This window comes from Choristoneura fumiferana, chromosome 8 (assembly GCF_025370935.1).
Source record: "Choristoneura fumiferana chromosome 8, NRCan_CFum_1, whole genome shotgun sequence".
Lineage (NCBI taxonomy): Eukaryota > Metazoa > Arthropoda > Insecta > Lepidoptera > Tortricidae > Choristoneura > Choristoneura fumiferana.
The window spans coordinates 3,597,556-3,619,493 of NC_133479.1; the positions used below are offsets into that span (position 1 = coordinate 3,597,556).

The 21,938-nt window shown below is 38.7% G+C and overlaps 1 protein-coding gene across 3 annotated transcripts in view; it reads right to left on the minus strand.

The window, feature by feature from the left end:
- SPoCk (secretory pathway calcium atpase) overlaps positions 1-21,938 on the minus strand; it is a 63,922-nt gene that overhangs the window by 16,028 nt on the left and 25,956 nt on the right. For all 3 annotated transcript variants that reach the window (XM_074090731.1, XM_074090730.1, XM_074090732.1), the window contains exons 4-11: positions 9,483-9,639; positions 8,482-8,740; positions 7,035-7,272; positions 5,317-5,448; positions 4,432-4,598; positions 2,658-2,803; positions 1,859-2,061; positions 300-479 (exon numbers count right to left, since the gene is read on the minus strand). In XM_074090731.1, the coding sequence (XP_073946832.1) occupies positions 300-479; positions 1,859-2,061; positions 2,658-2,803; positions 4,432-4,598; positions 5,317-5,448; positions 7,035-7,272; positions 8,482-8,740; positions 9,483-9,639 (1,482 nt within the window). The remainder of the gene's footprint in view (positions 1-299; positions 480-1,858; positions 2,062-2,657; positions 2,804-4,431; positions 4,599-5,316; positions 5,449-7,034; positions 7,273-8,481; positions 8,741-9,482; positions 9,640-21,938) is intronic.

Consider the following 21,938-nt stretch of genomic DNA (forward strand, 5'->3'; position numbering starts at 1 on the left):
CCGTGACACCTGTGACACGTGATGACGTGACACTTGCGTGACACTAACGCCACTTTGATGTGATGACTTTGACATGTTTACTTCGCAACGCCATTATATACTTAGTAATTAATTCAAGTTTATATTGAAAATACTCGATAATCCGAATTTTCCGCCTACAAGTTGTCGACTCGGATTGACTAATTTTTTACGCACTTCAATTTGATGTGCATTTCGTTCGAGTCTACCGTACCCCTTGACGAAATTATTAATATAGATTATATTTAAGCTACAGCCGCGAGCTAGTGCTATGTACTGACCGACGGCGAGGGCGGTGGGGCGGGCGTCGCCGGTCACCATCTTGACGTCAACAGCGGTGCGACGCAGCGTGGCTATGGCGTCGGACACGCCGGGCCGGGGCGGGTCGCACACGCCGCACACGCCGGTGTAAGTCAGAGCTTCCAGCGATGCGCCGCGGGCTAGTGCTATGATTCGTAGACCTGAAACGGAGAAAAAATGTCAGCACATGACTTAAAGTAGGTACAGATCAAGACAAGAGCTGGCACGAGTGGATCAAACGAAAGTAATGTTACTTAGACATTTGTTTAGGAAAATGAGAGACACAATGACATTTTCCTATCTGTGTGAAGTATATTCAAATAGGTAACACACAGATACTTTAATTTATTCATTCAATCCATTCGAGCCAGCTCTTATGCATCGTCCTGTACCATCGCGAACGGGGATCATTGAGGAAATCACCACTGTTCATAATTTAGCCAAATTAAGGAGCGACCACACCGCTTATCGCATGCCCTCCACACCGCTGCTTAAAATACGCAGACGGTGCGGAATCGCAGTGACGTGCCGTAAACGTCACAACTTTTAGTAGAGAGCAAAGATAAAGATAATTTATTTGTCAAACATGAGTTCCTATATACAATTATTAAATTGAATATATAGATGTATACAATAATTTTATGTCCTGTCCTTCATGTCTTGCCTTTCAGCATACAAATTTTTACTTATGAATTTAAATAATTATACATTAAAAAAATACGAAATAATTAAATTAGAAATAGAAACGTTTATTCGCTAATTCGCAAATTACATATTATAAGTAAGTACACAAAATAAAAATTAATGTTATATAAATCATTTTGCATGCGGTAAAGTCCTGACCTTTACGGCACGTCACTGCGATTCCGCACCGTTTGCGTATTTGCAAAACAAACGGTGCGCATGCGATGCGGCACTGCGAATCCGTACGGCCCCCGTTTTTGCGCCGCGGTATGGCCGCTACTTTATACATACTCGTAGTAAATATTGTCCATCAACGAGAATAGCATTACACGGCTAAATTATGAACAGTGGTAAGTGGCTTAACAACCCCTGTGCGCGACTATACGTAACGTAACGCTGTCATAGAAGTGAAAGCCTTAGAAAGAAAAAAAAAATTTAGTTCATTAAAAATTAAAATTCACAATAAACATTCAAAATAGCTCAAATTATCATTACACATTTAAAATAAGGAATTAATATTAAACCAGAATCTACAATGACACAATATTTTGAGATATTAACTCGGTTACAGATTGAGCTGTGAAAATAAATATCGTCACTACTTTGAAAAAATCTCGTATCTCAAATCAATACGTCAGCGAATTTGACCCTTAAAGCAATGTTCATTAAGTTCACTCGGAAAGATCATCGATTTTAGGATACCAGCTTTTTTCAAAGTAGCGACGATATTTGACTTCTTAGCCATATGCGCGCCTCACGCTTTTAGCTCGCATGCTATTTCTATTCTTCTTATTATTATGTGGTAGCGACACAGAAAATGACTCAATGTTTACGTGCTTGTTTAAAAAAAACTCACCCATCCGTCCAATATTATACGCCTCCGTCATAAAGTCGTTCTGCTTCTCCTTAGTGATCGGGGCGTAGTTACCAGCACTGTCGATGTACTGGTTGCACAAAGGCAGTATCTTCTCTATGGCACCTTTGACAAACACTTCCTCTTTCAGCTTGCCGTCGTTGAATTTGGGGGCGCATTTGACTACCATCATTTTCGTTTCCGAACTGCAAATAACATTACATATAAAAACTTTGAACATGAAACTACCGTGAGACTCACCCATATTAAATGATATTGTAACGGATAACTCACGTCACGTCACGTGTGCGTGTTGCGGCAGCCGCCGTGTCGCGTGCTCCTGAGATGAAGGGCTAAGAAATAGCCCGAAACATGTCGAGCTAAACTCGGTTTAAGACGTGAGTTATCCGTTACAATATAATTTCATATAAAAACTCTTAAGTGACGACCCAGTGGTTAGAAAGTTGTCTACGAAGGCGGAGGTCTGAGGTTCTAGCTTTGGTTGGAGCAGATATTATTTATAAACGATTGTTCTCAAGTAGATTTTTGAGATATTTAATATGCATTTATGTATTAAGTATGTTTATCCGTTGCCAGGTTATTATATGCGCAGCGGGTTTTCTTCCTACAATGAGTAAAAGTCAATATCCTGCTTTCATTACACACATGTTCACATGACATGTTCTTGTGTGCGTGACCTCAACTCTGATGGCACTACCTATACGAAGGAGAAACATGATTCAATAGATCTGTACATTGCTATCCTACCGGCTGCGCCAAAGAGCCATAAGAAGTTACTTACCTAAACGGTATTTCATGCAGCTTGGTGTACTGTTCCCTGACGTCATCCATGCCGTTCTTCATAGCGCAAGCTAACAGAGCGCCCTCTGTCGGCTGGCCGTACAAAGTCTCGTCGCGTATCGTCGCGTTGTTGCAGAGGACGCCCACCTGGAATGAGAGGATATTGCAGATTACCCAGAAAACGGGGTAAAGTGGTTTTACAATACTATAGATCTTTTTGTAGTTGACTGTACAAGCTTTTTTACTGGCTGTACTTATTTATTTATTAAAAAACAAAACACAACGAGTTAAAGAGTAACAAGTTGACATATTCGCTAAACAAGTATTTCATCCTACTACTATTAGATATGCGAAAGTTTGTGAGTGAGTGAGTGATGTTTTTTAGTTCTTCACGCTGAAACAGCTGGACAGATTTGGATCAAATTTGGTAAAAAGATAAACTTCTGGAATAACACATAGGCTACTTTTTATCCCACATTCTCACGGGATAGGGATAAAATCTAGAAATTTCAACTGCTGGGTTTAGAGTCTTGTAATTTTGGACAGTTGATTCTAACACAACGTCAATGAAGACCACGATATAAAATTTGGGAAAATCCCGAAATTTCAACTGCAACCAAATACCAGATCGAATAGTTATCGCGTGCGAAGCCGCGGGTAAAAGCTAGTTTATAATAAAAATACAACAGAGTATAAGAATAAACTATAAGTAAAGTGAGAAATTTACTGTAGACTTGTGTGCCATAAGTAGTAACGCGGGGCCCGTTGCTTTTGCTACTGTAGCTACGTAGCTATTCCGCCACTGATTTGTGTGATGCTGGCACTTCACTTGGTATATTCACCGAAATATTTGCGTGTACCAAAGACATGTACTATTTCATTTCTAGCATGAGCGATGGCCATGCCAATAGAGCAACGAGAATACACAACGCCAAGTAAAGTGCCACCATGACAGTGACGTGGCCACAGGATAAGGCAGCAAACTAGACGTCAGCTGACAGCGGCGCAGTGAGCGTTTTCTCTAAGATTGTTTTTTTGGAACCTTTTTGTAGGTATTTTTTATTTCAATTCCAAATTTTTTGTTACTTTTACGGTCATCCCGTAAAACCCATATCTAAAATACAAACTGAAATATAGATGCATAGAAAAACCAGAAAAATAAGACCAGCGCTGGGAATCAAACCCAGGTCCTCGGCATTCCGTGCCACGTGCTATACCGCTACACCACCACTGGACAGTGATACAGACACGAATTTCTCCTATGCACCACATATCTCAGCTTGTTTGTTTTCTTATTTAGTCACTTAAGCAGCGACACTAGCGACATCTATGCTGTAGCCCTCATCGAGAAACTTTCAGCACCCCATTGGAACTAACCGCTCACCCGGACAAGAGATGTCGTTATTAAGCAATCTAATTAACATTGGTTTTTTGGAATCTTGGATCTTTTTGTATATTTAATTTCAATTCCAAATATTTTTTTTACTTTTAATTTTTTGTTATTTTTTTTTAGCTGAGATATGTGGTGCATAGGAGAAGTTCGTGTCTAGCGGTATAGCGGTATAGCGGTATAGCACGCGGCACGGAATGCCGAGGACCTGGGTTCTATTCCCAGCGCTGGTCTTATTTTTCTGGTTTTTCTATGCATCTATATTTCAGGTTGTATTTTCGATAGCGTTATATATATATATATATATATATATATAACGCTTCAACTCATATATATATATATATATATATATTATCAGCAAAAGCTTGAAAAAAACCGCTTATACCTCAAGCATGGTCTGCAGAGCGGACCGCGCCACGTCCAAATCCCTCCCCTTGTACGCTCGGAGTTGCACGTCCCCCCGCGCGTTGTACCCCGCGCCCCGCACCTCTGCAATATGGCCGCCCGATGTCGACATGCAAGTGACTGTCATTTCGTTTTTGGTCAGCGTGCCTGGGAAAGAATAGTGGGTTATAGAATATGCTTTTCCTAAAATAATTATAATAAATAACAAAAAAATGTATTCACCATCACAAAATATAAAATATATTGTAATTATGTATATTTTATATTTTTGTCTGTATACAGACAGATAACATTAGGTAAATGTGGCAAAATGGAAAGGACAGACAGCGAAGTCGATAGTTTTCGGCCTCCAAATAAACTAAAAACTAACTTAAAACTGCTGTAGGTAAAAGGAAAAATATTCAGCGTTTTTTCAATCGTCATTACCGTTTCGGCAAGTATTATAAATAAATAAATAAATATCACGGAACAATTCACACCAATTGACCTAGTCCCAAAGTAAGCTTAGCGAAGCTTGTGTTATGGGTACTAAGCAACGGATAAATGTAATTATATAGATAGATACATACTTAAATACATATTAAACACCCAAGACCCGAGAACAAACATTCGTATTTTTCATACAAATATCTGCCCATGCCCGACCATGTTTTAGAATGACATTGAGAGATATGTACATGCGAAAGGTTACACCACAGACCGTTTTTTCGCCAGCCGGAACAGAGTTTAGGTTATCAATGAACCTGGAACAATTACTTTGCTCACCCGCGACCTTATTATAGCTACGTTTATGCAAGAAATGTGTGTTCAAGCAGTTCCTCCAAATTTTTTTATTGCAGTTCAATCAATTATTTAGTTGACCAACCTGTCTTGTCGCTGCATATAACATTGACGCAGCCGAGAGTCTCTACTGTAGGCAACTTCTTGACGATCGCGTTCCGTTTCGCCATGCGCATCACGCCAAGCGCCAACGTCACTGTCACCACGATGGGTAGACCTGGAATGATAAGGAAAGAAAAAATATAACAAGTTACTAAATAGTCCCAAATCAGCATAATGCGGCTTTACGACGGTGGTAAGGGGTAGGATAAATATTCAGCGTTTTTGTGGAGCTTTTTTCCTCATTGCCATATCGGCGGCAAGTCTTATTGAAAAAGATGATGCTCAGTCTTAACTTTTTATAAAAAAAATATTAGACAATAGATTTAGTGTTATCCAAATTCTTGCGACTATTATCCTTCCGTTGTGCTAATATCGTGGGATGGTAATGACGTCCTACCGAGCGGTCAAAACCTCGAACATTCACCCGGTAATATAAAGTATAGTTCTCAATTTAGCATTTGACAAAACATTGTTTGGAAAAAATATACAAGTTGTCTTAAAAACTGAACATCCCGTAAAAGTTTTCATTTGAATTTTGGATTTAAAATGTAGTCACGCCTTTGACGCGGTAGACTTCAACCAATGTACGTATATATATATATATGTAGTGAATAATGTTTTTTTCATCGTATTTTGTCGGAAGTTCATATTTATCTTGCTTTCTCAACTAGCTTACCGAATTTTACTAAAGCGAGTTGAGACAGCAAGATAAATACGGACACATCAAACAAAATACGATGGAAACAACATTATTCAATAAATCTATATGGAAACATTCGACCACCACAAGAAATCCTGAAAAACCAGCCAAGAGCGTGTCGGACACGCCCAAAATAGGGTTCCGTGGCCATTACGAAAGAATTAAGTAATATTTTTCGAAGGATTTCGTATTTTGTATAGAATATTCCAAGTTTAGGTATATTTTATACCTTAGGCTACTATTTAATCTTAAACTACTAATAATTCTAAAGAAAACTTAACCGTTATAGTTTTCCTAGAAAGTTTGATATACTTACTACCATCCTGAATTTTTTAAAATTTTTCCACCCACCGGTTGAGATTTTAGAGGGGGGAGGACGCTCGATTTAAATGAAAATTTGCACTTTAAAGTTAAATATTTTGCAAACAAATCATTGAATCGAAAAATCGTCTTAGCAACCCCCTAATGGTTTTTAAAAACCTATCTAACGATACCACACACTACAAGGTTGGATGAGAAATAAAAATCACCCCCACTTCACGTCTATTGGAGGTACACCAAAAAATTTTATTTATTTATTTTTTATTGTACTATTTTGTCGGCATAGTTTCCATATATATTCGTGCAAAATTACAGCTTTCTAGCATTGATAGTCCCTGATCAAAGCCGCGGACGGACAGACAGACAGACAGACATGGCGAAACTATAAGGGTTCCGTTTTTGCCATTTTGTCTACGGAACCCTAAAAATTATTAGCTATAGGGATTTTCAACTAAATCAACCACCTCCTGTAATATTTATGAGCCAAATTTGACATGTTTCTGTGAAAAAGTTTTTGAGTTATGAAGGGGTCAAAAGTGGTTCCAAATGGTTCGGGTAAAATAAAACACGGTGCTGCTCGCCAGTCTGTTAGTTTGAACTTGGCTTGACACGCTACCGCGTGTCTAGGTTATATTTAATAATATTAGCGTGACTTTACAGTGAAAGCATATTAAAATCACCTTCAGGAATTGCAGCCACAGCCAAACTGACGCTGATCGTGAACATCTCCTGCAAAGCTTTTCCCTGGAGCCATCCGGTCACCATGATGAATCCGATGATGCAGAAAGAGTACAGCGACAGCTGAGCGCCCAGGGTATCCATGGACTTCTGGAGGGGAGTCTTGGGCGCCTCCTCGGCTTGCATCATGCGGAATATGTCGCCGAACTCGGAACGCTCCCCCGTGCTGACAACGATGCCCTAAAACATTTTTTCATTTGATGGGTATACGGAAATGATCTCCGAAATAAAAAGCCTAAAGAGCCCTACCTCCACACGCAATGCCGCCGGACATGCAAGCATGGCTACCTGTGGTATTCAACGGTTGACGAACCGTGCCTAGTCTTCAGTAAGTCCGACGACGTCGTTAGGAATGGACGTAGAAGAGATTGAAGTCCAAAATAGCGGTCGGTTGGCGACTGAGTGAATGAGGTGCAGCTTTTGCGTGTACATTTTAGTGGCGACGTTGTCACGCAGGGAGCCGTAAATCGTGGAAACATTTCTAAATTGACGACCTTGCCAAAGAGTCGCCAAGTGATTGAGTAGATACATTTCTAAGTATATGAATTGTTTGGATACGTAGCTGGTGACGTTGCCATGGCGTCCCGGTGAGGTAGGGCTCTCATCATCATGGGCAGCCACAAGACAACCACATCTTTCGTTTGCCGTCATGGTGATGACGAGTGAGAGAGTAAATAAGAGAGCGGATCATAAACTCCTCTAAGGCAAAATTGAAAATACAAACTGAAATATAGATGCGCAGAAAAACCAGAAAAATAAGACCATCACTGGGAATCGAACCCAGGTCCTCGGTAATCCGTACCGCGTGCTATACCGCTACACCACTGATGGTCAACGGTACCGACACGAATTTCCCCTATGCACCTCATATCTCAGCTTGTTCGTTTCTTATTTAGCCACTTAAGCAGTGACGCTAGCGACATCTATGCCGTAGCCCTCATCGAGAAACTTTTTCGGCACTCCATTGGAACTAACCGCTCACCCGGACAAGAGATATCGTTACTAAGCACTCCACTCTTCTAAGGCACGCCACAATGTCCGGATAGGTACATCGGGCTTCTGCCAACTTCATTCGTTCAGTATTTATAGACTATCTTAATGAAAAGTGTAGAATGGCGGCACGTCGCGTCTCCATGTGAACTTCTACAAGTAGTACCACGTATCAAACGAATGACAATACCTTTAAATGGATGCTGTGGTGTTGTTCAAATTCAAATTAATTTATTTCACTTGATTTCAGGTACAAAAAGATTACATAAATTGCATTGAGTTTCACTAAAAAGTATTTTTTTTTCTGCTGAAGTATCACTCTTTTTATTTCACCTAACTGCATATATAACAGACGTAAATCTGGCGCGGGTATATTCATACATAATGTGTCCCACCTACCTTGGCATTGCCGCACCGCACCAGAGTGCCCATGAAAGCTATATTGTCTTTATTAACTCTTCCAGCAGCTGCTTTATTGGGTAACACGTTTTTGACAGCAGGTTCTGTCTCCCCGGTGAACGAAGACTCGTCTATGGCCAGGTCGGTGGAGTCGTATAGTCTCAGATCCGCTGGGACCCGGTCGCCGACGTTGAGGTGCACTATGTCTCCGGGGACCAGGTTCCTGGCTAGGAAGTGTTCGATGCTGCCTTCGCGGAGGCTGAAATGGAAAGCATGGACTATTTTTTTTCACTAGATATTTGAACTGAACGAACAGTGGCGTGGGGTGAATATTTTTGTTAGGCAACCTGGACAGTGAAGATATTGTTTTTAAGATAATGATGATTATGAACTTCAAATATGTAAAAACAAAAACTCAAAGGCGGTGTACGCCTTTGCCATAAGTCTCTTGAGTTTCGTGGTATCAGGCATTCAGTCCTAGTCAAACGCGAGGCTCGGGCGAACGAACAGACGCGGCGGCTAAATTGCCGTTGCAAAACTATGTTTTAATAGGACAAATAATTAGCGGGTGCCATTTGCAAAGAGTTAATAACCCCTGTTTTTATAGACTTTCGGCGAAAAGAAAGACTTATATGTCATCCACTTCAATAATCACTCATCCCAGCCTATATACGGCCCACTGCTGGGCACAGGCCTGCTCTCAGAACAAGAGGGCTTGGGCCATAGTTCCCACGCGGGCCCAGTGCGGATTGGGAACTTCGCACGCACCATTGAATCGCTTCGCAGGTTTGAGCAGGTTTCCTCACGATGTTTTCCTTCACCGCAAGGCTCGTGGTAAATTTCAAATGTAATTCCACACATGAATTTCGAAAAACTCAGAGGTGCGAGCCGGGGTTCGAACCCACGACCCTCTGCTTGAGAGGCGATAGGTCAAACCACTAGGCCACCACGGCTACGGCTACTTCAATAATACTAGTAAATAATCACAGTAGAAATCGTACCAGTTACAAGTAGGCGGTACAAGCTTGTTCAGCTCCTCCAGAGACTTCTCGGAGCGGTATTCCTGCACGAAAGCGACCGTCACCACGATCATTATGGCGACAGTGATTGAGATGGCGTCGTCGTATTGACGCATGATCACGCTCACCACGGCCGAGCCTGAGGACAACGAAGTTATGAATGTTATTATTTTTACGGTGTTGACAACTCCATAGATGGTGTACATTTTTGTCCTAGATGTGTCTAAACAGCATACAGAACCAAATCATCCCTTATGCTTAAAAGTTCATATACATCTCACTGTTGGGCACAGGCCTCCTCTCAGAATAAGAGGGCTTGTGCTGTAGGCTGTACAGACACCACTGGAACTGCTTTGCAGGAGTGTATGCAGTTATCTCTACGATAATATGTTTTCTCTCACCGAGAGGGCCATGGCAAAATTCAAATGTAATCAAGGCTGGATACAGAATCGACTAATCCAATCCAAATCCAAACTAATATATAAATGCCAAAGTAGATCTGTATGTCTGTCTGCCTGTTACCTCTTTACGTCTAATCTGCCGAACCGATTTAAATGAGACCCTTGGAAGGACGTAGTTTTTACCCCAAAAAATTGCATAACTAATAGATAATTTTCGCAGACCGAGTTGCAGGCAAAAACTAGTAGATAATAAAGTGCTTTCGCCAACGATATTAATTCCACTTTGTCAACAACCAAAAAGCGAGTAAACATCCCACCTGTCGTCATCCAACCGCTAAGCAAGTTTTCTGTCTAAATACGAATTTAATTCATTAGGATGTTACTTCCGAAATTAAACGCAAATAGAGTTTATTTGAACTTCTAACTGAATAAACATAACATGGAACTCTTGGTAAATAAAGCGACGGGTAGGCAACACAGAAACACAATATATTCGTTACTCAAATTTAAATGTTAAGACACTATACATAGAGAGAAATTGGTGGAAATTAGTAAGTACCTAAGGTACAGTCGAACAAACTGATTCATGTACCATCAGCCAAATAAGTGGTCTATCAATTTTTAAACAAGTTCCTATCAAATGAATATGTCGCTAAAGTCGAACTTTCAAGTCAACAGACACGTCTATTGACATTATTGTTTTATGACATGCAAACTTTAGGGTGTTAGACCACATATTTGGCTGAGGGTACCAGGGTGGAAACTTTTAATAATCAATTTCACTTAAGCAACAAACAGAAAAGTATAAACGCGGACTTAGGTATCCTATCCCTGAAGGAACCTATGTGGCGAGGGATGGGGACTTTTAGTATATGTATCTCTTAACTACCTTCAAACAAAGTTCCAAAGTCAAACTTTCTGCTTCCACAAGCCACAGTCATTCGTTTCCTGGACTAGATATAAGGTAGGAGTACATAATAAACCTGAGGCCGTATTGCCTAACGTTTTTTTTTTTTTATTCGACTGGATGGCAAACGAGCAAGTGGGTCTCCTGATGGTAAGAGATCACCACCGCCCATAGACACCTGCAACACCAGGAGGATAGCAGTTGCGTTGCCAACCTAGAGGCCTAAGATGGGATACCTCAAGTGCCAGTAATTTCACCGGCTGTCTTACTCTCCACGCCGAAACAACAGTGGAAGCACTGCTGCTTCATGGCAGTATTAGCGAGCAAGATGGTGGTAGCAATCAGGGCGGACCTTGCACAAGGTCCTACCACCTGCAACGATACCTGCGCGGTTGCAAATGACAGATTTCGCATACAAAAACTGTCATTTGATTGCGATCGCGAGCGCCAGAAACGTCAGGCAATACAGCAGCTGTAAAATAAATACCTCTATCTAATTTCAGTAATTTCTCAAGTAAGTAGTTTAGACGAACAGATGGACTAGTGGTTAGAGAACCTGACTACGAAGCTTGAGGTCCCGGGTTCGATTCCCGTGTCGGGGCAGATATTTGTATGAAAAATACGAATGTTTGTTCTCGGGTCTTGGGTGTTTAATATGTATTTAAGTATGTATCTATATCTATATAATTATATTTATCCGTTGCTTAGTACTCATAACACAAGCTTTGCTAAGCTTACTTTGGGACTAGGTCAATTGGTGTGAATTGTCCCGAGGTATTTATTTTTTATTTATTTTAAGTGAATTGTTTATTTATTTATTTTATTTTTACAATGTAGTGTTTGTAAATAATACTTATTGCTAAGACGCGCTACAGAAACCTGTCAAAGGTTTATATGAGACGCGAATGTACCGCACCGTTCACAGCATAATTTTAAAAAGTATGCTAAGCATTATCTATACCTATTCAATTTATAAAAGCGACAATATTAAATATAAAAATCTCGTTGTAAAATTCTCTTTGAGAATAAATTATCTTTAAACCTAAATCTCCCATAACAGTAAACGACTTAAGACTGTTATCTTTTCCACGCACTAACAAATTTGATCTTTAGGTTTCCTTTCTTAATCTTTGTTTTGAGAACGTTGTATGTTTTGAGATGAGCATAACTTGTCGATACACTGACAACAGTTTAACTCAGCAAAATGACTGTTTTCCGCTTTGTTAGAGGTGTTTTGAACACAATGTTTTTAAGGCTATCGGGATTTTTTGATTTTTGTTGATTTCTTTTTTATTCCATATTAAGGATGAGCCGAATATTCGTTTTATATTTGGTAAATTGAAAATACAAACTGAAATATAGATGCACAGAAAAACCAGGAAAATAAGACCATCACTGGGAATCGAACCCAGGTCCTCGGTATTCCGTACCGCGTGCTATACCGCTACACCACTGATGGTCAACGGTACAGACACGAATTTTCCCTATGCACCTCATATCTCAGCTTGTTTGTTTCTTATGTTAGCCACTTAAGCAGCTTAATTATATTTGGTATTCGGCATATTCGGCAGATTTACCGAATATTCGTATTCGGCTAAATCACCGAATGTTCGGCAAAGTGGTACTCATCTTTTTACTGTATTGAGCCATGTAAGAGATGAGTGTTAAATGTACTATTTTTATATGAGCTACAGTGATGTTTCATGTTTTTGTTGACACTGTTGCTTTATTTCCAATAACAGCAGATAAGAAGATGGTGATTAATTAAAAACAAAATATAAGTAGATACGTAGCTGTTTTGAGATTAAGCTACAGTGATTTTTATAATAAAATAATGTTAATATAATCAATGAGGTCTTCATTGTGAGATATTAAGTTTTTTGTTTTAATCAAGAGTTGCATGATTAAACATTTCAACAAAAATGAATCATATTTCTAGTTTCCACTTAGGAATCAATTATGGCGAATATTCGACCGATTATTCGGTTCGGTAAAAGTTTTACCGAACATTCGGCCGAATATTCGTATTCGGTGAAGCCCATGTTCGGCCCATCTCTATTCGTTACACACTACATTGACGTGTTGCTCTGAAGATGAGCTCTGGCTCAGTTGGAAACGCGTCAGTGTATTGTGGTGGTGGTGATAGATGGGTTTGTGTGATTTGTGTGTGTTCTTACAGTGTGGTGGAGGAACTGCATGAACACGCATATCTTGCATAAACTTAGCTATCATAAGGTCGCGGGTGAGCAAAGAAATTGTTTTAGTTCAAAGAAATATACATACAGACGCTCGTAAAACAAACTTCTTCGGGCAGTCGGGTAAAAATTATACATACCTAGTAAAGATGCAAAATTACGCCTTGTTTAGAGTATAAACAAGGCGTCATTTTGCAAATTTAGAGTTTCCTCCAACAGTGCCTCTTCTGTCTCAAGCGTAATAAAACGTCAGTTATATTGCACATTTCGAACGGCGTAATTGCGCAACACGTTTGGCGTAAACAACTCTTTATTCCCCCATCAATCCTGCTTGCCAACATAAGTATTTCTTTCCGGCCATTACGTATGACGTTCGGAAAATTACAAATTGCTTAGCTATGGTTATTAGTCTCACATTTTGTTTTGGTACGAGTATGAAACAAAAGCTTATGACAAAATGATTTCTACTGCCTATACTATAATATTAAATTAGTTTGAAATTATGTTTGAAATTTACCACGAGCTGTAGGATGAAGGAAAACATCGCGAGGAAACCTGCACACACCGGAGCTATTCAATAGTGTGTATGAAGTTCCCAATCTGCACTGGGCCCGCGTGGGAACTACGGCCCAAGCCCTCTCATTATGAGAGGAGGCCTGTGCCCAGCAGTGGGATCTATATAGGCTGAGATGATGATGGCATTGATGACCTATAATATACTAGTAGTAAGTCGTGGTGGCCGAGTGGTTTGACCTATGGCCTCTGAAGCAGAGGATCGTGGGTTCAAACCCCGTACAGCACCACTTGAGTTTTTCGAAATTCATGTGCAGAATTACATTTTAAATTTACCACGAGCTTTACGGTGTCCGGTCCTGGTGTCTTTACGGTGTGTGAAGTTCCCAATCCGCACTGGGCCCGCGTGGGAACTACGCCCCAAGCCCTCTCATTCTGAGAGGAGGCCTGTGCCCAGCAGTGGGACGTATATAGGCTGGCATGATGATGAATATACTAGAGTTTACCTGTGGCTTCGCACCCGCAAACATTTAGACGCGGCAGTTGAATTAAAACTGTCCTGCTTATAATAGCAAAGAATGACAAAGATAGAACTTTAATCACATGATGCGCACCCGGTTTTAATAATAATAATAATAAAAGAAGAGAAATAAATAAAACTATTTGTCATGGTTCAGTTAGGACCCTAAGCCGTGCTTGAATTACTGAATGGAACGTGGCTGTCTCACTGTGACGTCATCCAGCGTATTTCGTAAAAAAAAAATAGAAAATTAAATACTCATCCAAATTCAATATCAATGAAAATGGTATATTAAAAAGGCAATAGGATACTATTCTTTCCAAAAATAAAATAAAAACTAAAGGTTATTTTTTTGGTGCATCCCAACTCTGAAAAGCACCACTGAGTGCCCGAATGTGGCATGTCTATTTTTGAAACGTTGTTGGTTCAGTCAACTAAATTTAACATATCCTTTAATCATCGTCGACTCTTTCGGCAGTGGCGGATCTGTATTAGGTTAACATATTGGTTGGTTCATTAATGCATAAAAATTCTAAAACAAGCTTCAGATGATAGGTACACTCGCCATTAGATATTTCGGTGGTTAAAAATATCTAAAACGGTTCCTGTTTCGATAATTTATTGAAAAAAGCAAAGAAAATTATAGCAAGGAAATTATTATAGTTCCTGTTTCGATGTTTTTGATTTGAACTATGGGCTTCCCTGGGACTCAAACTATCCGTGTGTGTACCGAATTTAATTTACAACGGTTCATAGATTTAGACACAGATATAGATTACACTATTCTAATCTATATTGTAATCTATATCTGTGGATTAAGACGTGAAAAGGTAACACACAAACAAAAATACAGACAAACTTTCGCATTTAAAATATTAGTGGGATGATAATACCCATCCAGAACGACAGACATACTACGACTAGATATATATAGCTATGTAACTAAGTAACCAAGACAACTATCGATTGTCGATATCATTTCGTGTAACAACAGTTAGCATCCAATGTTATCCAAATCAATATGGAAACACCTTTGTCAGTAAAACATATTATCACTAATAATGTATACAAATCATATTATTCCATATATCACACTACTATGTCAATAAAACTCTATTGTTTGACCTACGGAACAATACACATGTGTAATAGTACGTTATATCCGATCCGTTCTAGTTGCAAACACTGTGGTACCTTATCGCACTAAAGGTAAATAAAAGAGAGGATTATATATGAAAAGGCTCTATTGGAGTAGACATAGATAGCTATGTGCGTTATATAATAACAATATAAAATTTGATGACCAAGATGTATGAATCGATCATTTGTCTGGGCTATCAATAGATCTTATTATATATTAGACGAGATTGATTGATGATTGAGAGGGACGGTACGATACGAACTTCAATTTTGGAATTTCGTAGTATCCCCCTAGTGAACTTGAGTCGAGTTCTTGAGAAGTGACCATAAACTGAAAGACGAAGCGTTTGGTATACCTCCCTCTAAGTGAACCAACGACAACTTGAGAGTTGTGGACCGAACCGACATATTTCGCTCCGGCTGATGGTAATTGACGTGAATTATCTTTAGTTACAAAGAATGAATAGTTTCATCGTCATATCAGGGTAGAACGTTCAATGATGGCCATAGGCCTCCTCAATTCAAAATATTTTGGCTGAACTACTCTGCCCTCCTAAGCCGAAAGGCGCTATCTTAAAAAAAATGCTTTTCTGTTATCCTCCTAACGCCAAAGTCAAATTTTTGATTTATGAACATCAAACTTTATGTCATTTATGATAGAGTTTGATGTTCAAATTGCAATAAGTCAAAAAAAAATACTTGCATGGACATCACATACAGAAGAAGAAGAAGAAGAAGATTGATTTATTTGCCAACATGAACAATACAGGATAGGCACACAGAATACAAATAAACAATAAACTAATAAAAAATGCGTTTGCCAGTCCCTTGCACTGTGTGGCAAAAGGAACAGGCTCAGCTTAAGCTGCGCTTGCTCAGAAGCTGCCAGCGCTACAGCGATGTTCTCCAAAAATGTGCTAGGGATGACTCCTAAAATTTTCAATAAGCTACCAAAAACTGTAACAGAGAAGGAAGTATTACCTAGTTTCAAAAAAGCATTGAAAGATTTTTTAACCGACAAGGCATATTACTCTGTTAACGAATATCTACTAGATAATATAGACTAGATATTGTTTTCAAAATGTTCCACTGATTATCATTAGTATTAAATGCAAAATTATTTATATAACATTAATGTAATATTGATTATAATTTAATTATTTCCTATTTTTTTTATTGTATAATTATTTAAATTCATAAGTAAAAATTTGTATGCTGAAAGGCAAGACATGAAGGACAGGACATAAAATTATTGTACATCTATATATTCAATTTAATAATTGTACATATATAGGAACTCATGTTTGACAAATAAATTATCTTTATCTTTATCCTTTACAAAGGACTCTGGACGTTAGGAGGTTACACCCTTAACCTTTTAACCCTTAACGTTCTCTACCTCTTGTCTTTAGGTTTAGGTTTAAGATATTTATTTTCTCTTAAGAATAACAAATTCACTTACAGAGAAAATACATAGTAGGTAATTTGTTTAGTGCGTAGACTTAAATAGCTAAGCAAAATGATCACTTCATGCTATCATTTCAATAACATTGCATGCTTGCATTATATTAAATATACAATAAGATTTTATTACTATTAACATTAATTTACATTAGTATGCCCGTTAAAAAGCGGGTAGATTTCTGCAAGGCACAGTGCAAGCGCGCCTCACAAGAATAATCATTAAGGTAGTGGCGTATGCGCATAAGCTGAAGCGGATATTTAAGTGATAAATCAAAAAGTGAGAATCGACAAACATCTTACAGTAATTTTCTATTACTAATCATTGTATTATTTTTGTACAAAACAACGTATTAATTTTTGCCTTTTGTAAAATCCTTGGTTTGTACAACCATTATATTAATATTATATCTCTACAATAAACTATTAACACCCACGATGAAACAAACTCCAGTAATTAAATACTTAAAAAATCAATCATCTAGGCAATTATTAATACTATAATGCCGGTTCCGATTCATAACTAATTAATTTACAAATTGTACTGGATTTAAATAATGAACAGTACTAATGAAACGTGATACAGCGATAATAATAAAACAGGCTTTTAAATGTCAGGTTTCATAATGATAAGTGATAGTAGGCTGTCAAGGTCTGAAAAAGATATTGTACAGTCACCTGGATTAATATCTGCCAAGCGGAGCGTATAATAGTTAGTAGATTATTGTCATGGCATGGAAGTAATTAAACGGAAGCTTGCAACATTTCCATGACCCTTCCAATTTTTCAAACAGTTTGCGACTCGACAAAAATTGAATTATTATGCGACATATTGTAGCTAGCGAGACAGACATCATCTTTTTTACTTTTTAATTTTTTCTCGACCATTAAATAAACTATGCACTTACCCCTATGACATGTGAAGATAATGTTCAATTTTTACGAACATTTTGAGAAAAAATATCAGAATCGTCCTACCGGTCCTAGAATAATTTGAATCATATCAGATCGCTTTTGTTTATCGGATATTGGTGCTGGTGAATGTGAATATATAAATAAAAATCATGATTTAAAAAATTGGTAAAGGTTTGTATCAAAAAGGTTCTGCAACAAGCGTCTTTCGAACGTTAGCGTCTTAAAAAAAAGAAACGCTCTGCCGTCGCGGTGACAGAATACCAAAGTGCCGGATATTTTGAAACCTAGGCAATTTCACCTGGCTTTTGGATGTCTGCCATATGCTTTTCAACAGGCGACACACCACGTATCCATTCTCATAGTAGAAGCAATTAGCCCACTGTGCTCAATAAAATGGACAAATAAACACACGTACTAAAGTAACTCTAAAGGTCAGCCGATTTGTTCATATGAATTAAATGTAAGACATTAATATTTCATCTATATCACTTACATTAAAATTAATAAAAAATTTACAAAAAAATTACAAACTAAGCAAAGCTTGTACTATGGATACTAGGCAACGGATAAACATACTTATATAGATAAATACATACTTAAATATATATTAAACATCCAAGACCTGAGAACAAACATTCGTACTATTTATACAAATATCTGCCCCGGCCGGGAATCGAACCCGGGACCTCAAGCTTCGTAGTCAGATTCTCTAACCACTTGGCCATCCGGTCGTCAATATCAGCCGGTAACGCACCAGCAATCCCAATTGTACTGTAAGAGTCCATGGGCGGCGGTGATCACTCAACATCAGGTGAACCGCGTGCCCGTTTGTCGGCTTTAAGGTCTCTACACACTAACCGCAATAGGATGTTTCAGAAACGGAACGAATGTCAAGCGCATACATGACACGCGACGGCGGCGACGGTTTTCGTTAGGAAACGTGCTAGTGGGCATAGTCTCATACTGTTCAATACAAATATAACATATTTTTCACTTCTCATGCTCGTAAAGTTTATGTTTATGCTGGATCTAGGCGACATAAAATGACTTCTTATGCTCTAGTGCATAAAGTAAAATCTTCGTCCAAGAGCAAGGCAATCAGGTGTAAACAGCCACAAACAAAGAAGTTTCTACATATAATTTTTAATGTGTATAATACTAAAAATCAATCAAATCAATCAAAAAAGATCAATAAAACTAAAAAAATATATAATTATAATAATGATGCATGAACAATAAAAGGTACATAGTAAGTGAACAATTGTTTCCACTGTTGCTATTTCATTTCCTCGCCATCGAAGTGAAAAGCAGAGTGTAAAACTCGAGCATTAAACCCATTTTCCCCTGGACGTGTCTATCCACCCTCGCCGTACAGGCTCGGGTGACTATATATAAACGCCTCGGGTAAAATGGCTCGTTTTATGCTCTTGTTGTACAATCTACTATTTGCCTAACACTTTGCTATACGGTTATGGTATGATACAGTTAATGGGTAAAGAAAAAAAACTATGAAAAAAAAATAAACCAAAGCTTAGTTTAATTTAAGACAGACTGAACTTCAACTAGTAAATAGTGACGATTCGCAAATTTATATTTTTAGAAAGTCTTGCGGCTAGCGCTGGATTATCTTGGCCTGGGTTCGATTCTGGGCAAAACAATACTCTTTTATTAGATCCACGTATTTAAACTAATCTAGGTAGGTAATAATGTCGCTCGTGAACTGCAAAAGGTCGGCTCGGGTTTTGAAAAGTTTATATAGTAAATCCCATATAGTACATAGTAAATCCTCCAATATGCGTTCAAAAACCATAGACCAGCATTATACGACATTGGATTCTATTATGAACACGGCTGTATCGTAATGTTCATTAAGATACAGAAATCGATATCGTAATGAACATTACCGCACCGGAGCGGTGATGGAGCTTCATCTTCAGGCGCAGGAGCTCGTGGGCAGACATAGTTCTGGTTGCAATGCAGGTCATTCTCAATGGTCCTTGAAGATGTAGATAATGTATGCAACTGTACGTAACGGCCTTAAAACACTCGTGTGATCCTTGTGTTTTAAGGATCCTCGTTACGTAACAGTTGCATAAACTACTATAAACGTGGCGTTATAAAAAAGCGGCCAAGTGCGAGTCGGAGTCACACGCCGAGTGTTCCGTTGCAAATTATCAGGTCTATCAATATCAACTAAATCGAAATATACGCTTTAAACGACTGTATCTAAAAAATATTCATGGTGAACTAGGTCCTGCATGAAGGCACGTAAGTGACAGCTATTTGGACCCCTCGGATACAGAACCTTAAAACAAAGATCAAAAAGTAGTTAGGTACCTAAGTAAGTAGGTAAGCTATGCATACATTATTGCATACTAACGGAATGGAATTCTCAAGTTTGTGAGGCTCGAATTCCAATATGACTTATAGACCAGCAATTTCAATTTAGACCTAAGTTTCTCGAAAATAAAGTCTCAATCGAGACACCTCATTAATGGTATTTGCGAATTGTAAAAACACCGGTGCGACCAGTACGCATGTGCAAAGAGGTCACTGACCTTAGGTTTAATAAACCTCTGTTATATCCTCTACTGACTTGACCACGGGTTCATAGATTTCGCACGCTAAATATTTTAATGCGCAAGAGCATAAGAAAAAAAGAGGTGAAAAACAAAGAAGAAAAAAACAAAACGATAAAGGTTTCTTCTTAGTTTGTTTTTTACATAAGGGGGGCAAACGAGCACCACCGCCCATGGACACCCGCAACGCCCTTTAAGATACTGATAGGCTTGTCGGCCTACCTTACCCTACCTGTGTACCTTGGTAGGCAATTCTAATGCTTTCAATGTAGTGATGCAGAACTATTCGTATACTTGCTCTTGCCTATTTCTAGGTTCCGTACCTCAAAAGGACGAAAAGGAACCCCTATCTTTGTCTGTCTGTCTGTTCGTCTGTCAAGACCCTTTTCTCAGGAACGCGTGCAAGTAGGTAGGTATCAAGCTAAAATTAATATCAAATACCCAGGTATGATATCCCTTAGAGCAGGAAGAAACTTCTAACTCAACGCAATCAACAGATATAGTACAATGTGCATTAAGGGGCATAAAAAGGGGATTGGAATTGAAAAATTGTTGAGTTGAAGTGAATGATTACACACAGCTACGAGTACATGGAGAACTAATTGCATAAAAGAGAACGAATTAAAAATGAATGAGTGAATGTCAAAATCCCGCTGTCATTACATGTTATGTTCTTATGTGCGTGACCTCAAATCTGGTGGCCACTATGTATACCTACTCGTCTATCTAGACTTGAATCTAACATATTTCGTCTCATGATATACTTGTACTTTTACATATTTTGTGTCATGCATGGTCTAACCGTTATATGTAACCTCATATAAGCTTAATCTTTGTTTTTTTACAGGCATCCCAATTAGTTAAATTTTCCGACAATGTTGACTTTCCAATCTAAATTAAAAATATCTGAGAGCAAGATGAATATTCAACAAATGAGTCTTCGAGCAAACCAGGAAATATTAATGAGACCTCTAACCAGGCAGGAGATTTTGAAACCCTGTTAAATATTACAGAGGCTAGCACAATTTAATCTTGCATCAGAGATCACAAAGCAGGGATTAAAATGATAATCGAAGTTAATTACCACTTCCGTACGATAAATCGGTTTATTATACGTAGGATCACTTTGTTGTCCGTCTATCCGTCTGCCAGGACCTTTTTCTCAGAAACGCGTGGTCGTATCATGCTGAAATTAATATCAAATACTCAGGTCTACTAGCCCTTGAAGCTTGAAGCTTAAAGCAGTGAAAAAATCAAGCTTGTAAGTGAACGCGATCAAAAGGCAGTCTTTAAGAAAATATATTTCCATACAAATTGCCGCGGAATGACTCTTGGACTTTCAGTTGTAAAATAAACTTGAAATTTAGTATGAAGCTCTTATAGCACAAAGAAATAAGTGAAAATCTTAATTTTTTGTCTGTCGATGTCAGTAACTAATCTAAAATGATCCCACACTGCATACTCGTACGTTTCGCTTAAGAACAGGGTTCCGCTAACACTGGATAATCCTAGATACCTACAATTCTGTACGGAATCCTCAGTACGCTCACTCACTGCGTCACTGTATAACTCATGAGCGGTGGTGATCATTTCCTATCAGATGGACCGCATGCTCATTTACCTCCCTCTCAAAAAAACTTACCCAACAACAGTATGAGGGGGTTCTGGAACTGCTCGATGTACTTCTTCCATAATGGATCCTCCTCCTGACCTGGAACTCGTTGGGTCCCACGAAGTTCATGCGATCGTTCGCTTCCCGCCATGATAGGCCGCGCGGACATCCACATGAGGCGATCCGCACCTGACG